The sequence below is a fragment of the Tenrec ecaudatus genome, chromosome 2, assembly GCF_050624435.1.
Source record: "Tenrec ecaudatus isolate mTenEca1 chromosome 2, mTenEca1.hap1, whole genome shotgun sequence".
Taxonomy (NCBI): Eukaryota; Metazoa; Chordata; class Mammalia; order Afrosoricida; family Tenrecidae; genus Tenrec; species Tenrec ecaudatus.
The window spans coordinates 195,386,448-195,405,197 of record NC_134531.1 but is presented as its reverse complement, the minus strand read 5'-3'; the positions used below and the strand labels follow the sequence as shown (position 1 = coordinate 195,405,197).

General features: G+C 41.8%; 1 protein-coding gene across 1 annotated transcript in view; it reads right to left on the bottom strand.

Moving 5' to 3' along the window:
• Positions 1-236: 236 nt before the first annotated feature.
• Positions 237-18,750, bottom strand: part of RNF130 (ring finger protein 130) — a 144,129-nt gene continuing 125,615 nt past the window's right edge. Inside the window, exons 6-9 of the mRNA XM_075542100.1 lie at positions 14,606-14,702; positions 11,608-11,812; positions 8,491-8,584; positions 237-425 (exon numbers count right to left, since the gene is read on the bottom strand). Of these exons, the coding sequence (XP_075398215.1) occupies positions 410-425; positions 8,491-8,584; positions 11,608-11,812; positions 14,606-14,702 (412 nt within the window). The 3' untranslated portion in view covers positions 237-409. The remainder of the gene's footprint in view (positions 426-8,490; positions 8,585-11,607; positions 11,813-14,605; positions 14,703-18,750) is intronic.

The window sequence follows — 18,750 nt, the reverse complement described above, 5'->3', positions numbered from 1 at the left end:
GAAGAAAATAAAGTTTCTCCATTGAGTGCCTGAAGGGGGCACTGCCACACAGGACATCTCCACTCTTGGGCCGTCTTTGAGCACAGAGCCAATGTGAGAAGGCCACAGAAAGTGTCCGTGGCCCTGTCATTAACTCACTCGGTCTCTGAAACACATGCAAGTAAGCTTGGGAATGCGATCATCAAATCAACCTTGGGACCACTAGTGGATGAATAATACCCGACAGCACGGTGCTTTTATTTTACCATTTATTTCTTTTAATACAAAGCTTTGGCATTAGCAATTTTATGAAAAAATAAAATGTACTAAAAATAAATGCTTGTGTGGCATGATTGGTAAATGATGCACAAAAATAGGTTCTTTTTTTTTCCCTTCAAGGCAGTCAGTCAGAAAGCAGTCTTTCTCTTCTTCAAAACCATTCTACCCTATGAAGTAAAAGGAAAAAAGACAGAGGTCATGAATCAGTTAAATCAAGGGTAGCTGTCAATATTTAAATAAGTGAGAATCTGATCTCAAGTACAAAGGTGGCCTGGGAGCTGTCCCTCCACTATTTTTCAACCCCATTTAAAAAACCAGTTAATCATTAGCATCTTCCTAAAATCATCAGCTTCAGACCTGTAGTCAACTGACTCAGTCATCTCTGGTCTTGCATTCCCCAAAGAAATGAAAAGTCTAGTTCAAAGAACAACTTGGTTCTAAAAATACAATGGGCAACTATATTTACAACTCAGAACTTTGCTGAGTCTAAATTCATGTCAATGTGGACGGTCCTGAAGCCTGTAGTGGTTGCCTTTGAAACACGCTCCCTCTCATTCCTCCAACAAGGCTGTCATTACTTATTTGGAATTAAGCTTTGACAAGGTCAGACTTCTAAGGATCTCTTGAGAGAAATTTTCAGACTTGGGGAGTAAGGGTATGTATGTGTGCCTTCCTCTCTTCCCCCACGTGCTTAAAAATGCCTGAAGTTTTACGAAAAGTTTCCTTTACTGTTCACCAGGGCACTGCTAACCTTTTTGAAGTTCCAGACCCCAGGTACTAGGGATCAGCCCTGGCTCCCTGGGCCCTAGTTCTTCCTCTCATGAAAACCTGTTGGTTTTCAGGGTTCCCAAATGATGTGCTCACTGCTCTGCGCTCTCTCCTCTCTGCCCCGTTCCAGAGCTCTGTCTAAGCACTTATTTTTAGTTATCCTACAACTGTGTAGTATCTCCTGTTCTGCTGTCCACTTCCCTGACCCCCTCCTCTTCCTCCTCCTGCGTACGCCAGTTTAAGGAAGTCTTGTTTTGTTAGCTATGCTCCTGTCACTAGTCTCTACCACTCTGAAACAACGTATAACCACTAGGCATCACCTTTCTGCTGAAAAGCCTTTGACTGTTCACCAGAAAAAGTCCAAATTCTGCTACCATCCCCCTTGTTGCCACCACTGAAGGGCGACACATCCAAACTAGACAGCTAGTGCCCTGAATCTAGCTAGCCCTTGTTTATGCCCGGCCAGGTTCCTAAGTCATTTCCTCTATGAAACTTCCTTCCACTCGCCCAGGTAACATTAACAGTCGCCAGGAATGTGGCACTGAGCACTACACAGTCCTCATACTGCTCGCACTCTCGCACGCACTCCTCACACATGGTGTCACTTCAAAAACGCACTCTCTGAGTATACAGCACCACAGCATTTCTCTTCCCAGAGCTGCAGACAGGCAAGCACGCCGCCGCTGCCTCCAGCTCCCTCAGCCCAGCGCCTGGCTGGAGGCTTGACACCTTGTGAGCACGCCAGGAGAGCCTTTCAAAGAGTGAACGCACTCACTGCCAGGAGTCAATGCTGACTCACAGCCGCCCTCTGTATGTTTCTGAGGCTGTAACTGTTTATGGGAATTGAAACCCAGGCTTTCTCCCAAGGAGCGAGTGGTGGTTTTGAACTGCTGACTGTGGATCCCAGCCCAATCAATGCATAACAACTACACCACCAGAGCTCCTAAAAGAATGAAAGATAGTAGTAATTCAACTCTTTTGAAAAGGATCTGGTGTGAAAGACGTTTATAACAACTTCACATAAATTTAGCTCTATACTTGGTTCTTTATTGTGGTTCATATTTAAGAGAACACATTGTCTTATATAATATTTCCACAGATAATAAGGACTTCTTAGTGGTGAATCAGGATTTTAAAAAATTTAATTTAATTAAAAATTTTTTTGAATCAAGTATTTTTAAGCGTACTTTATTTTGCATCTCTTTGAGAGAACGGATAAACAATGCCTGCAGCTGAAACATCAAAGGTGCTTCCTGGGAAAGAGAAACCCTGGTGGGGTAGTAGGTTTCATGCTGGGACCAAGTGAGGCTTTCTAGTTCCCATAAAGATTTACCCTCTTAGAAACCCAGGGCAGTGAGGTTTCTGAAAAATGGGGTGGGGCATGGGGAGACCAGAACCCATATTCCATTAGTCCAACCCGAAGTCTCCCATTGGCTGCAACAATTGTGAGGACTGGGCAGTGTTCCTTCTGCTGTGCTCAGGGCCACTAGGGGTCAGAGTTGACTTGATGGCACCTAAAAGCAACAACAAAGTTTCCAGTTGCCTCTAGCCCCATTTTTGTCATCATGGTTTTAGAAAGCCACAGCTGTCTTCCCCAACCATGTTATTTGAAGCCCTCAAGTGGCTTCCTGGAGCACAGGCATGTGGTGTAATGGCTTTGAGTTCCAGGGCCCTTCTTCCTATGGTACCCCCAGAGGGACCACTCAATCCCGCTGAGCCTCAGTCTATTCCTGTGGCTGTATCTCATACGTAGAGTGTCTAAGTGGAGAAATTAGAGCAAGAAGAGGCTTCACCAGCCACCAATACATACGTCTCAGATCACGGGTAAGGTGAAAGCTTTGCTAACTGCTACAAGAAGTTTCAGCACTTTACAATAAAAGCCACCAAAGGTGGGTGCTAGTATCAGACTGAGAACTACAATGTTCCTCAAACTTCAGATTGCAACCCGTTCATGGGTTGTAAAATGAAGCTGGAGTTCATGGCTGGCATTAACAAGGAGGATGAAAGCACAGGTTCGAGTCTATCAGAGACAATTGTGTGTAGTAAGGGGATGTTGGTGAAATGTCTATTTCAGTTACATATCTGGTGTACTGGGTTACAATGTAATACATTTCTTATCACAGGAGACAGTTGAAGTGGAAAAGATTCTGAAAAGCATTGGTTTTGACATGTAAGCATTCTATGTAAGGAGTAGGAAGCGAATTCCATCCTTCTCTTTAGGCTCTGATTTCTTATATAGAGGGGTCATTGGAACAGATGACTCGAATGGGACTCACAGAACCGGAATGAATGAATCAGAGAGATGTGCACCTAACCCAGGAAGTGCCTCTGAAACATTCCTCATCAAGAGACAGCCCAGTAACATCTGTCGCAATAACTAGGCCCTGGTAAGCACACTAAGGGGCCTTGGAGGCGTTCCTGCTGGGTTGCTAACCACAAGGTCTGAAGTTCAAAACCTGTCAGCAGGAGAAAGACAAGGCTTTCTACTCCCGTACAGTGACAGTCTCAGAAGCCCACAGGGGCAGCGCTAGCCTGCCCTATAGGGTTGCTATGAGTCGGTTCTGAGTCAATGGCAGTGAGTTTGAAGCACACTAATTTTCTAAGTGTCCCATGTCATACCCTGAGAGGCACCAAGTTCCTATGTTAAGTGGAGCTTTACCTCTTTGTGGCTGTCTCCAAAACTCTAGAGAATTATCACCCTTCTGTACTCACTGGCTAGTCAACCTATGCCTAATCCGTATATGAAATGGAGCAATATGGATAGAGTAAAATAACCAGTAGGAGGCTCTTGGTTAAAACAAAAGCAAACAAAAAGCAAACAGGAGCAGCTCTTTGTAAGCACTCAAATAAATAGTAACTGTGAGTCAGAATTGACAAGGGATTGGTAATGACTCATGTCTCTGGAGTTACTGGGTGGTGCAAACGGCTGTTACTAATGAAAGACTGGAGGGTCGAGGCCACCCATAACTGCCTTGGAAGAAAGTCCTGGTTAAAATAAAAACCCAAAACCCCAGCCACTGAAAACCTTTTGGAGTAAGTTCAGTTCTATACTGACACACATAGGGTTTCCATGAGTTAGAATTGACTGCAGCTAGTATGCTCATCTTTTCATGACCTTCAACTGGACACACCTCTCATGTTACCCATGTTTCCTCTTTTCTATACTAAGCATCCCTATGATATCAAATGACAACATTTTCAGTCTTCTTATATACTGATATGCTCATCTAATAGTATTCTTAAAAAGTGCTTCAAACAGAACAATTCAGAAATCCTCAGTAGAGAGTACAATGGAAGTGATCAATTTCTTTGATCTAGTCTGGAGTAATGAAATCCTGGCAGCATACTGATGACACACTGGGCTGCAATCTTCACGGTTCCTAGTTCAAATCTGCCAGTCACTCCATGGGGAAAAAGATGGGACTCTCTACTCCTATAAAGAGTACAGACTCAGAAACCCACAGGGGCAATTCTACCCTGTCCTATAAGGTTGCTTGCTATGACTTGGCATTAACTCAGGGCTGTGAGTTTAGTTTTGGTTAAGTCTGGAGTGGTAAATTACTTATTGGGTTGCTAACTGTAAGGTTAAGCCTTACCACAGTCTGAGAGAGAAAGACAGGGCTTTCTGCTGCCAAAAGATTTATAGCCTCAGAAATCCACAGGGGTAGTTTTACTCTGTTCTCTAGGGTGGCTATGAGTTGGAACAGAGTTGAGAGCAGCAAGTCTACACATTCTGCTAACGTACCTAATAGGAAAGCAGCTCACAAGAACTACTAGTGAGCACAATTCAAGCTCACTGATGTGCTGCAGAGAAGTGTTTTGGATCATGGCTTTTATGTTAGAGGATTTTCCATTTGTTCCTTATTTCAGGATGCTGCCCGTATCTGACTCATTTTCTCCTATCAAGACAGTTTTGAATCTTGAGTGTCTGAACTATACTCCTTGGGAAATATTAGGACGTGTTTTCGATGAACCAGAATGTAGGAGCTGATAAAAGGATACCTAGTAGAATCTCTTACAGAACTAAAAACTATGCACATCTTGCAATTGGCTCCTCAATTTAAAACTAAGCAGTAATTTGTTTCTCAAAGACCAATGAAAACATTTACTTTTCTTATACTGACTTAAAAAGATTGCTGCAAACATAGCTGATGAAGGTTGGGAACACAACATTTGAATAGCTACCAAGAAAAAGAGGTGTGAGAGGCAAATACATAGATATAATTACTTATATTTAGTTGCCTCTTTGACTGCCATCCTATTTATATCTGAAAAGCTTCAAAATTCACCAGATGTATTTGAAGTATTAAAAAAATTAAATGCAGAGTTGATACTTAAATAGTGTTTCATGAAAACAGAAGGAGACTGATGCCAAACACATGGAATTTTGACAGACTTCTGACAGGACAACAGTGTCAAGACTTTGATAAATGTGTGGCGTATGGTAAGGGTGAGGGCGTGCCTTCGCAACCCGCTGAAGCCCTGTCCACTGCAGGAGGACGGCTAGAGCCACCAGGGCTCTACCTGCTTGCCTTGACTTCTGGCTCCTACTGCCTCATCTTGTCCATGGGACTTCATGAGCAACTAGAAAGGGTCCAAGATCTGCGTGAAATGGTGTCTAGCAACACTGCTAGAAAAGCAAACTAAAGAGGTGTACACATAGACGGGCGCTCACTATCTATTTACAGACACATCAATAAAAGGCCAAAACATGGGGTCTATTTATATATGACTCTCTTAAAAGTAAATCAAACTATCTACAAAATTCAAGCAGAGCAGTTAAAATGAAAAATTAAGGGACCTCATTTTGTAGTAAGTATCTTGGTGGATAAACCCCAAAAAAGGGAAATAAAACAGATTTCAGAGAATTTACTGAAGAAATGATTTTATATTTATTTGCAAAAATAAAGCTTTCCCTAAAATGAAAACCATGTAGGAATTTTCCAGCAATGTTTCAAGGAACGTGACACTAAGTGTGGCTCTTATCTTTTCTCTGCTATAATACAACAGCTTTTAATAAAGGAATTCGTGCTTATTAAATAAAACACACAAAAGCACAAGTATCATCACATTGTACCAACTTTAAGATAATGAGCATGACTAGTTCAGTGATTCTCACTCACTCACATGCATGCAAGCACGCACACACACACATTTTCTTTCTCTTTATGACTCCATTTCTCTCTCACTCACATGCATGTGAGCACGCGCACACACACATTTTCTCTATGACTCCATTTCTCTTTCACTCACATGCATGTGAGCACGCACACACACATTTTCTCTCTTTATGACTCCATTTCTCTTTCACTCACATGCATGTGAGCACACACACACACATTTTCTCTCTTTATGACTCCACTTCTCTTTCACTCACATACATGTGAGCATGCACACACACACACTTTCTCTCTCTTTATTACTCCATTCTCTCTCGTGAACATTGCCCTTCCCAGTGGTTTTGAGTGAAGGTACAAAGCAATATTCAAGCGCACCATACCAATATCAACCTTCTCCAAAGGTTGATGAGAGAAGGTTGGACTAAGAAAAGGATCTACGATCCACGACTTAGATTCCAAGTCATGAAAGCATTTAGGCATGGAACTGAAATATTATGGCCCAGGCATTTTGATTTCTAACGGTTACCTTATCTATTGAGCATTCTCTAAAGCATCTTACATACAAGCTGAGCAGAGGGCAGATTCTGAGAAGCAGTCAGATTGCCAGTGAATTACTTCATAAACTCCCAGAATGCTGCTCGTCATGGACATTCGTATCCTTCAGCTATGGGATTTTTAAGAAGTGAGCTATGCATCATCTAATTTAATGGGTTAGCACGGGAATGAGCAAAAGGGATGGTTGCACGTAAATATTTCCCTCTGAATTGAGGTCTGAATCACAAGCACTTGCTGAACTCCTATGGTTCTGTATCTCATTTCATGGAAGAAATGACATTCATTTGCCATTGAAAAAGACAGATGGCCATATTACTCATAGAACTTTGATGGGATCCCAGAGGGATTGCTTTGGCTAACATTTATTGAGCACTCATTATGTACCAGGCACTGTGCTAAGCCCCTTTTATGCAAATCATCACAATAACCCTATGACACAGTCCTAAAATTATCCCTGTCTTATGAATGAATAAAACGAGCTTCACATAAATATAACTTTACATAATAAAACAAAGAACTTCAGTTTCTACACAGGTTTGTCTAACTCTAGAACCTGAGTAGTTAACATCTGACCTGTTAGCTGAGGCCATGACTACTCATCTGAACTGGTTAGACATTTTCCCAACCTGTAATGGGCCAGGGATGTCAAAGAACACCTCTTACAAGGAGCTATTCAATGCTTTTGGAAGTGGCCTATTGTTTTTTGTTCTTTGCTTCTAAGTTGGCAATAGGTAGCCAATTAAATTAATTGCACAGGTTGTTTAGCCATTATTAATCAATTAACGTTCCAGAACCTAATGTATTGATTATAAAGGGCTCATGAATTTCACCTGTACCAGTTTAGGTTCAATTATGGGCAATGCCCCAGGGTTGCTTTTTTATTTAGTTTTCATGAATATTGGTAAAAGGAAGGATTGAATAATGGTCTACAGTAGATGCCCTAAATTCAAGACCAAACAAACAAAAGTAAATCCTCCCTACATTTGATCCCATGTGAAAAGTGAAAGTGAAAGCTTCTGGAAAGCCACTGGAATAAGATGGACCTTAAAAGTCATCTAGTCCAATTTTAAATCTTCAAAAGCATCTAACCTAGAGTAGCCTGACAAGTTACACAGGCGTCTGCATTCCCAGGCCTGACCATTTCCCATTCTCAATCCTGCTCAGGAGCCCAGCGGCCTGATGCTCCTCCTTTTATGCAGGTGACATCTGCCTACAATCCCGCACTCTTCCCTCTGGTCCTCATTTTGTCCTTAGGAGATGGAGTCTCCAACCCATTCTCTTTCCCCACGATCGGGAAGCAGCAGGGCGTCCCTACTGTTTCTTTCTTGCATCTAAAATCAAGTCACTGCTCCTGGAGCACGGCCAAGGTGCCAGTGCTCTGTCCTTGGGTCAACACACTAGACCCCAGGTAGGGCTGAAGAGCACGCGGCAGAGCCCCGGCCTTCCTTTCAAATGGCCAGGACACTGACATTCTTTATACTGCATGACTGTACTGGTTCCCTCGCCATTTGTATTGCACTGCAGATTCCCTCCAGGTTTGTGGCTAGTGAACACCTTTACATCTTCTCTCAAGTGAGGTGTGGTTAAGCCAGGTGAACTTCCGGCCTGCGCTGCTGACTAAAAACACAGACTAATGAAATACATTATTTTGCTAGGTATGATCCCATGAGAATCAGTTTGAAACTGGTGGAAAGCCAATCTTACCACCTTTGTGAACAAATACATATTAATTTGGGGGATCATCTGGCACATGCAATCCAAAGAACAAACTCAATCATTTGTTACTTACTCATTAGCATTCAAGCTAGCTGTGGCTCGGATGATCATGTAGCAGAGTGTGAGAGCACTGAGGAGGCCAAAACTGGCAATAATAAACCATTCTTCTGTTGACAAAGGAAAGGGAGGAGATCATTCTGGGGAGAAGGCTTAAGTCAAATCGATGCCAACAATTCCCTCAAATGCAACGGAGCAGACGTCAACGGAGGTGTGAGCCAAGACTGGCCCAAGGAAGAGAAGCAGAGAATTGCCAGAGAGCTACTAAATTGGAGAAGTTAGCGAAAGTAGTGGCGAAAGCTGTCAGGGAGAAAGGAAAGCATGGCCCAGTCATTTCTTCCAGTTAACATCCCGAGGCTTGTAAGGAGGGTAGCCACCACCAAAAGAGTGTAGAGTAAAATGTGTATCGGAAATTGCACATGGATGTATGCATGCTTGTAATCTCATTTCCTTCTTCATTTGTCACTTCCACATGGTCGTAGTACTCATTCTTAGAGAAAGCCTTTGAAGAACAGAGTAGTGGTTATCAGAGGTCTTGTGGGTACTTCAAGTAGTTGCAAGCTGTCCTTCCATAGCATTCATGTCTACATTTTTTTTCCTCGGAGGCATGGCTTTTCTTTTAACAGTTACATAAAAAGGACTTCTCACTGATACCTCAGATGAGAGACGGTGCCTTTCACGCCCACATTCCTGGGAAGCAGCAGCGGCTTTTCTGGCTTGGTCGGGAAGTGGGGAGGGTATGCGATTTAGGAAGCAGCTGGTCCACCAAAGGGCAGAAAACCTTTTGTGTATGCTAACGATTTTTCTCTAGTTTCTCTCTAGTTAGTTAATATTGCTCCTTAATTTTTAAAAAGCCACTATTGCCAAACTAGCATTCTATAGAGAATATTAATTGGGAACCTCAAAAGCAACTTGTGAACCAATATGTCTTCCTAGAAAGAGATGTACTGTATAGTAAAACTCCTCGTCTATATGCACACGAGGAGGAGGAAATAGGTACACGTGGCGTACCAACTGTTTATATGCAAAAGCTGCATTTAACATTGAATCTGTAGCCCACGAACCCTAAAATTATATGCAAAATTATGTGTGCACAGGCACTTTTCTGTAGAAAAGTTAATATACTTTTAGTAGTTTTTTAAAAGCCATCAGAAGCTTAAGAAGAACTGCCCAAGGGATTTTAGGATGTTGACTGGGTTTTATAGCATTTCTCTTTCCACTTTGGTTTATGTTATTGAGCTACTTAGCACAAAAAACCTTTCCTTTCAGGTGACGGCTAAAGTTCCGTTTCTTGAATTATAAATTCTTTACCAGTAGATTACACTTATACTGTTTTTATTTCAGGCAAGATAAAATGTACAAGAATCTATATACCTTTCAACCAACAAGGAGCTGAATATTGCATTGTTTCTTCTTAAGAGGCTTTTTTGTACATGGTAAAGACTAACTTGTAGACTTTGAGTTTTATCTTTATTTCTTCATTCTGAATATACCAGCCATATCTGTGTGGCATTCCAGTTATAAAAGCTGGTAATCAAGAAGGAGGCAGTATCATAGCAATGCCGCATGGGCCTGGAGGTTATTTTGGCAGCAACCCACTGCACCAGGGTCTCCAAGGTTTCGGGCCTACTCAGTGCTGAGTTAGCACAGTGCCTCGCACACAACTGGGGCTGAGTGAATGCAGCCTAATTGCTAAGGAGCTACAGAACTTTGGAGGGAAAATAGAGGCAATTTTTGCCTAATTTAATTACATGAACCCTTCTCCCACTAATACCATGCATAAACTCTGTTAAAGGTCATTAATTTGGTATATAATATAGTATTTTTTTAATCATCCAACTAAGGTTTTGTAAGGATATTCTTACATAAAATATAATAGGGATCAGTACTTCATTTAGTAGTAGGTGCTCAATAAATGTCTGATCAATGAAGGACTTTCAAAAATTCATTAAGAAAACCAGCATTTGACTTCTAGTCCCTTTATTACTAGTAAGACCAATTAAAAAAATTCTAGACTGCAAAATCTAAATGCCAAAGTAGGAAAACAAAAATGAATCCCTGGGAAATGGTAAGCGATGAGTCAAAAGATATCAAAGAATAGTTTTACTTATTTCAAAACTGAAATGACGGCTCTCCCAGCTTAAATAAACGACAGAATAAACCAGGGAAAGTAAATAATCATTTGTGGTTGGTAAAAAAAAGAAAATGTATCTTTTACTGAACAGGCCACCAAAATACATGCAGTCTAAATATGTGAAGCAAAAAACATTTTGTAATCGATTTACCCACTCATCCAGAGTTAAGCAGATTTTCCATCAGGTTCAGGTTGAAGCGCTATGCAAGCAACAGCATATACCGAGAAAGGCAGCACCAGAGGGACAAGACAGAAGATGGATGGAAGGCTGTTAGAGGAGAACAACACAGAAAGAATGGAGCCAGAGAGAAGGGCTGGCTTGTGAAGGATGGATGTCTACACCGCCATACACACGCTGGTCAGACCATTCATACAGTCTTTAGGCATCATTACATGCCAGCATTTTGTTTAGAACCAGCCCAGACTTTTTTGTTGCCGTTGACTTTTTGATTTTCTTCAGTCTTGTGGTACAAATATACCAATGAGTTAAGTGTTAAGAGGCTAACATTAAACCAACTTCCATACAAAGACCATCTCAACTCTTTCTAAAGTTGTGAGTTTTCTTGCAGTGTTTAGGTTCCGATTCTGGATTGGTGTTTGATGAGATGGTCTGCCGCCTGGTAAATATAAAGCACTAGTGCTCATGCTTACAAATCGCACCAGGGATGCTGCTGACAGTGGATGGCGTCCAAAACGTCCCAAACTGCTTTTTGAAATACCTGTTTGCAATGCAATCATTTATGCAACAGCTACTGAAGCAAATCTCTGAGCACTGTTCATCCAACGGTAGCTATTACTACGAAGGACACACAAACACGTCAGCTCCATAATGTAATACTCATTGTCCACACATCTGTTTGAACAAAAGCACACGTCACTTTCTTGGTTACAGACTGACGTGTCGGCACAGGCGAAGGTCCCAGCGCGGATGCAGAGCAGTCATCACAAGGCAAACACAAGGTGCTCGGCCGGCCTGCCCCGGGCAAGGGCCCCACTTACTTGTTACTGCAATGTTGATTTCTCCTGTTCTAGGAGTGAGTTCCCCATCCTGAGGAAGGGGCGACATCCCCGAAGTTCGCAGTGGCTCCAGGCCAAGGGAGCTATCACTGGCCAGGTCACCAAGGGCTGATCTTCGGTTAACTGCTTGTGTTCTGGTGAGTCTTTCCATATCGAATGCTACGTTATCAGTACAGGGCAAATTTGGCTGCAAAACATTTCCATATTAAAAATAACTGTAAGAGTAAAAAGTTGTTTTACAAAATTCTAAGGGTCAGACACACCAATGGAAACAACCAAGCTTTTCTCTCTTTTAAAAAAAACTTTTAAAATAAGGCTTTCTCTCATTTCTTATCCAATGCACCCTTTCCGTATATCTGAAAGTTTTCCTATAAAAGGAACCAACTATCTCCTCTCAGGAAACCCAAAAGCCAAACCCAAATCTACTGCAGAACTGAGGATGAAGGCCACTGCGTCTTCATAAAGAAATGACAGTCTTGTGCAGACACCGCTCCTGGCAGAGGAAGGCCAGGGAGTGAACTGCTACCTAGTGGTTTCCAACTCACGGCCAACCCACGTGTGGAGAAGTGAACCGCTCCGAAGGCTTTTCAAGGTTGCTGCCTTTTGGAAGCAGATCTCCAGACCTCACTTCTGAGGGTAGGTTTAACCAAGCCACCATTTGGTTTGTAGTACAGCACCTAGTGGTTTGCACCACTCACGGACTGCTAGGTGAAATGACAACCACCTGCGTAAAACAAGCCAACAACCCAACAGCAAATGTTTCTTTGGCTCTTATGTTAAGGTTGAGGGATATCAGGCTAACAGGGTACAACTTTCATCCTATTATCCTCTCCATCATGCTCCATTTATCTAGTAATCAGTTAAAAAAAATCTTCTACCTTTAAATAGTTAAAGCACATTATTGAATCCATTCAAGAACTGAGGATATCGGCCGCTGCTTTTGTAGAGAGCAGACCAAAACCAAAGACCTTTCAACTGGAAGAAAAGTCTGTCTCAAAACCTAAGCACCTAATGCTGAAATATTTGGTGCTGAAGCTGATCAATAAAATAAAGGCATAAAAGCCTCACTGCACAATATGGATACGGGGTTCTCTGGTAACCTTTAGTTCTCTTGGCTTCCTGTGGATAGCATATTAGGAGCAGAGATGAGAAGGCCGGCTGTGAGGAGGTTTCATACAGAGAACTGACAAGTCAACCAAATCCAAACCAATGGCTTGCAGTCCACTGGCATAGAATTCTGTTCTACATCACCCCAGAACCCTATTAAATAAAATTACAGCACGGTGTAATGAGCTTAGGTAGCACAGTGACTGAAGCACCAGGCTACTAGGTGAAAGAAAGAATCGTGGTTCAAACCCACCAGTAGAGAAACCTGGTGATCTGCTTCCACAAAGCTAGCTTGTAAGACTCTCTGTCATCGAATCGATGCTGACTCATACTGACCCCTGTGGGTTTCTGGGGCTGTAACTGCTTACGGAAGTACAACGCCAAGTCTTTGTCCCGAGGAGCTGCTGTAGAAAGTTCTCTGAGGGAAATTCTACTGTCACATTGGGTCACTATGAGTCAAAAATGGATTTGATAGCACAATAACAATTTGAATAACAATAACATACTGATGTTCAGTTAGATAAGGTTTATTATGTGTATTTGGGGCTCTTACAGTATTATATTTAGTGGTAGCTTATAATATATTTTAGAATCGTTTCTATTAAATACAGGATCAGTGGGGAATGAGTATTAGCCCTTAAAAACAACACAAAACAAATAAGGTTGGAGGCAGTGAGAAAGGCTAGTGTCTTTGTATACCAAGCATTATGGCAAATACTCTATGTCAAAATAGCCTCAACTGGGGGTGACTTTTCCCCAAGGACACTGGAAATGTCCGGAAACATTTGTGATGCTCATGATTTCAGTGTTATGTTACTGTATTTAAAGACAGAGGTCAGGGAGGCTGCTAGAAAGCATACAATGGCCCTTGCCCTCCAAGGAATCACCTGGTCCCAATTAGAAACTGTGTTCACGTAAGACTTCATTAATGCGGAACATCTCAGCCTCAGGAGACAGGCATCACTGCCTGCCAAGGTGGCACCTAACTTGTGGTCTAGTATTGTATTTCAAATCAAACTGTTTAGATTGTCTTTGGGTTGCAAAGCTAAGTAATGAGTTCTTCTGGGTGGTCAAACTCGACTTTCTGTTCCATAAAAAGATTATTCATTCATTCAATCATTCTTTTTTTTTTTTTTTTTAAGGCCAGAGAGTACTTTACTTTCCTCTGAAATGCAGTAACCCTGGGCTTATGCAGAGGCCTGAAAAAATTTGTGGAAAAATTCATCACCATTTAATTCCATTTCCCACATGCAATTTGAAGCCCTCATATCTATTTCTCTTAAACAAGCCAATGCAGACTGTCTTCTGGGTCTTTGGTGAGTCAGCATAGATTTCATATCTACCAAATCTGAAGTACCAGATGCAGCACACCTGGCTAAAGCACCTGCTAGGCAGTCCAAGGTTCTCCCCAGGCCTTCAAGGAACTGCCCACCTTCACTGTTCACAACTTCCTAACATGTCAGGCCAAGACCAAACTCCGAGTTTCACATTACGCTGAATGCAGGAAAAACTGCTGCTTGACCATAAGTTAAGTCTTTAACTTGTCTTCTCCTTTTTTTCTTAAAAGATACTGCAATAAAGAAAAATCATGTCCTTCTCTCTATCTTAGTTCTTTATTATATGCGCACCACTCAACAGATGCATACTTATAAATATGAACTAGCCTAGCTATTGATAGTCTTTTCCAAGCGTTCCCTCAGATGGATTAGGTGTTAGAAAATCTAGAAGAAAGGCACTGTTGTGCTTCCTTGTGAGAAAGTAGCTTTCTTTCTTGTTGAAGATGCGCCTTTGTATGACAATTGTGTCATACAAAGTACTATGTCACACTTGGATATGATACAACACAATAGTAGTAACCAAGTAGGAAACATACCATAATTCCCAGGGCCTTCAAAATATTGAGCTTGCACATAGGACAAGTACAATGTTCACTAAGCCAGGGGTCCACGCAGAATTTGTGGAAAACATGCCTGAAAAAATAATGGAAAATTGTATCATAAATTATATACTGAAAAATCTACCAGTGTCAAATGGTTTTCTTCTCTTTTAGGACTTATCAGCAAGTCTCAAGGGAGAAATATTAGGGTCTATTAAAATTCAACTTGCATAAAATCTCCTGAACCCAGTATTATGTATCTATACCACGGTCTATGGAGAACTGGTAAAATTTGGCTGTTTGGACTTTTTATTTCACCAGATTTCAAAATGGACATGAAAAAATATAGGAAATGTCTTAAGAATGGAGATCATGAATCATACCTAAGGTTCAGCTAGGTTTTCTATAATAGCTAAAGCAGAGAAGTGGAATTTCAAAAAGATATTAAACTACTGAATAAAGAATTATCTGCATTGTTATTAATTTACATTAGTTTCATGGAACCTTGCTTAAAAGTCACATAAGGTATTATTTTTAAAAACTTCTTCATAAAAGCAAACAAACTGGGTAAGGAAGTGGTGTTAACAAACCCAGGGACAAGGGAAAAACATGGGACCCCAAATGGTAGAGAAGGGGGAGTGGCAGGCCTGGTGGGAAATGATCAAGGGTAAGGTTGCTTAGAGAAGAGGTATACTCTAGCCCAGGTGGCGACGAAGCATGGTAGTAGGGCAGGAGGAAGGTCAAGGGAGATGGAGGAAAGAGCTAGGAGTCAAAGGGCATTCATGGAGGTCTAGACAAAGACATGTACATGCAAATATATATAGGAAGATGGGGAAATAGATCTATGTGTCTATATTTATAGGTCAAGTATTAAGGTGGCGGAAGGACCTTGGGCCTCTACTCAAACACTCCCTCAATGCATGAATACCTTCTTTTATTAAATTGGAACTCTATGATGCTCACTCTCCCGACACAATGGTTGGAGCCAAAGTGGGTGAACAAGGAAATGTGGTGAAGAAAGCTGATGGTGCCCGGCTATCAAAAGAGATAGTGACTGGGGTCTTAAAGGCTTGAAGATAAACAAGCGGCCATCTAGCTCAGAAGCAACAAAGTCCACATGGAAGAACACACCAGCCTGTGTGATCGAGTGGTCCCAAAGGGATCAGTTACCAGGCATCAAAGAACAAAAAATCATATCATTGACTGCACACCTCCATGATAGGATCGCTGAAGACAAATGGGTGCATAAGCAAATGTGGTGAAGAAAGCTGATGGTGCCCGGCTATCAAAAGAGATAGCGTCTGGGTCTTAAAGGCTTGAGGGTGAACAAGCGGCCATCTAGCTCAGAAGCAAATAAGCCCACATGGAAGAAGCACACCAGCTAGTGCGATCACGAGGTGCCAAGGGACCAGGTATAAGGCATCATGCAAAAAAAAAAAAGATATAAGTGTGTGTATGTATTGTGTATATATGTGTATATGTATATATATACCACATTAAATGAAGGGGGAAGTGCAGAATGGAGACCCAAGGCCCAAGTGTTGGCCAATGGAGATCCCCTCATAGTGGGGTTTAGGAGAGGAGATGGGTTAATTAGGGTGTGAGGTAGTATCGATGAAGAACACAGCTTTCCCCCAGATCCTGGATGCTTCCTCCCCCCAACTACCATGATCCGAATTCTACCTTGCAGGGCTGGATAGGACAGAGGCTGTACACTGGTACATATGAGGGCTGGAGGTACAGGGAATCCAGGGTGGATGATACCTTCAGGACCAAGGGTGAGAGGGACGATGCTGGGAGAGTGGAGGGTGAGTGGGTTGGAAGGGGGGAACTGATTACAAGGATCCGCATGTGACCTCTTCCCTGGGAGAGGGAGAGCAGAGAGGAGGGGAAGGGAGATTCCGGATAGGGCAAGATATGACAAAATAACGATGTATAAATTACCAAGGGCACATGGGGGAGGGGGAAATGGGGAGGGAGGGGAAAAAAAAGGAGGACCTGATGCAAGGGGCTTAAGTGGAGAGCAAATGCCTTGAGAATGATTGGGGCAGGAAATGTATGGATGTGCTTTATACAATTGATGTATGTATATGTATGGATTGTGATAAGAGTTGTATGAGTCCCTAATAAAATGTAAAAAAAGAAAAGAGAAAAAAATGATTAGGGCAAAGACTGTACAGATGTGCTTTATACAATTGATGTATGTATATGTATGAACTGTGATAAGAATTGTATGAGCCCCAATAAATTGTTAAAAAAAAAGAAATATTTTTTAAAAAAAGAGAAAAAAAGAAAAAGAAAATAAGAAAAACAACAACAACAACAAAAAAAGCAAATAAACTTCTAAGCAACCTATGTTAATTGTTAAAGTTACAGAGTAGCTAGAACTATTTTTAGGGTTGCACTGTATTTGAGAGCCAAAGAACACTTAGCTAGCAGTTTTCAGTCAGAAAGTGAAGAGGGAGGGTAGGTGATGCTTTACTCTTGTCCAGGAGAGCAAAAGTCACATCCTTGTGACTAGCAATAAGTCAAACATAGGAGATTTCGCATCCCCCTCTAAGGAACTTGTGTTCTTTTAAGGATAAAAAGACTTTGGGGAGCTGCAGAAGTGATTTCTCAAGTTTAAGCAGCCCCGGCTGAAATTAAGCCACATAGAAGTCCTAGAGTCCTGGCCAACTGGGGAAAGGCAGATGACATTCAGAAGGTCTTTGAAAATAATGCAATAATTTGAGCTTTAGGATAAGATAAACTAAAGAAATGTTGGGAAAGATACCAAATTGAACTGTGGCATGCCTTCAAGTGTTGCTTGTTGAGTTATAACTTAATGTTGGTATATAAAGCTTTTGAATTAAAAATCAGTTTTTAATTAAAAAGTAAGTGGTCTAGAAAACTCACCATTTTAATTGGGGTTTATTAGCATTGTGTTTATGGCTTCAGCCTAAACATTACTTTATCTGTCTACCTACCTATTACCACCTAGTGGCTTATATGACTCCTTTAGGTAATATAAGGGTCCAGAAGTCTGAATAACTTTGGTCCTAAGTTTGTGGATGATGCAGTTAATCAGACCTTCACCATGCCTGAAAGCATTTATTTAAGTCCCTAAGGATTGGCGTTCTTGAATAATTTGTCCCCTGAAGGTTTATTGAAACAAAGTTTATTAAGAAAAGTCCCCCTCTCACTTGTCTAAGTAAGTACAATGTCTTCTGCAAGCTATGGGATATTGTAACGAAAGATAACAAAGACTAACTGGCTCTCTAAGAAGAACCGAAAAAGCCTCCTTTCCTCACCATGTCACAGAACACACCAACACCACACCACAGCACACCAACTGCTACGGAGTCAGTTCTGGCTCTCAGTGACCCCGTAAGACAGAGCGGAACTTCCGGTTGGTGTTTCTGTCAATCTTTCTGTGAGCAGCAGCCTTTTCTTTCTTCCAAGGAGCTGCTACTGTGTTCTCACTGCTGACCTTGCAGTTAGCAACTCAACATGTAACCCACCATGCCAACAGGACTCCTCTCCCTCCCTTTGCAAACCAAAATCTGGAAGAAAGTTTTGCTCTCTTAAACAAACGAATGAATGAACACACACACACACACACACACACACACACACTTACTTCTCATTCTGACTACCCAGCTACCCCAATTATTTTCTTATTCTCCCACTCATATCCTCTTGGCAAAACAATGGTATTTGCCTCTCTTTCCCTTTCCTCTCTCCTTCCCATGAACAAGACCAGATTCCCAGACAGCTTAGTTCCAGTGCACCCACCTGGCCTGGTATGCTGACTCTCCAATTCCAACAGCACACTTCTGTCTTCTGAAAACAATACTGAGCAATTTCTCTCTTTACTAACTGACCTTCTGATCTAACCCAGCACTCTTTTTCCTATCACTGATGTCACCTTTGAGAAAAACTGCCCTGAACTGTAGCCTCCTTTTTATCATCACCCATTCCCTTGACCCTGCTGCTTCTGTCTCCTCAGTGCGGCCCCAAACTCCACACGGTTCCCTGCTTAGTAGGCAAAGTTCTGCTACTACCGCTGTCGGACCCTACAAACCATTCTTCCGGATCCCCAACTGTCCCATCTGAAACCTGTAGGGAGCAGGGGATAGTGGAGAAGGGTGAGTTTGGAGCAG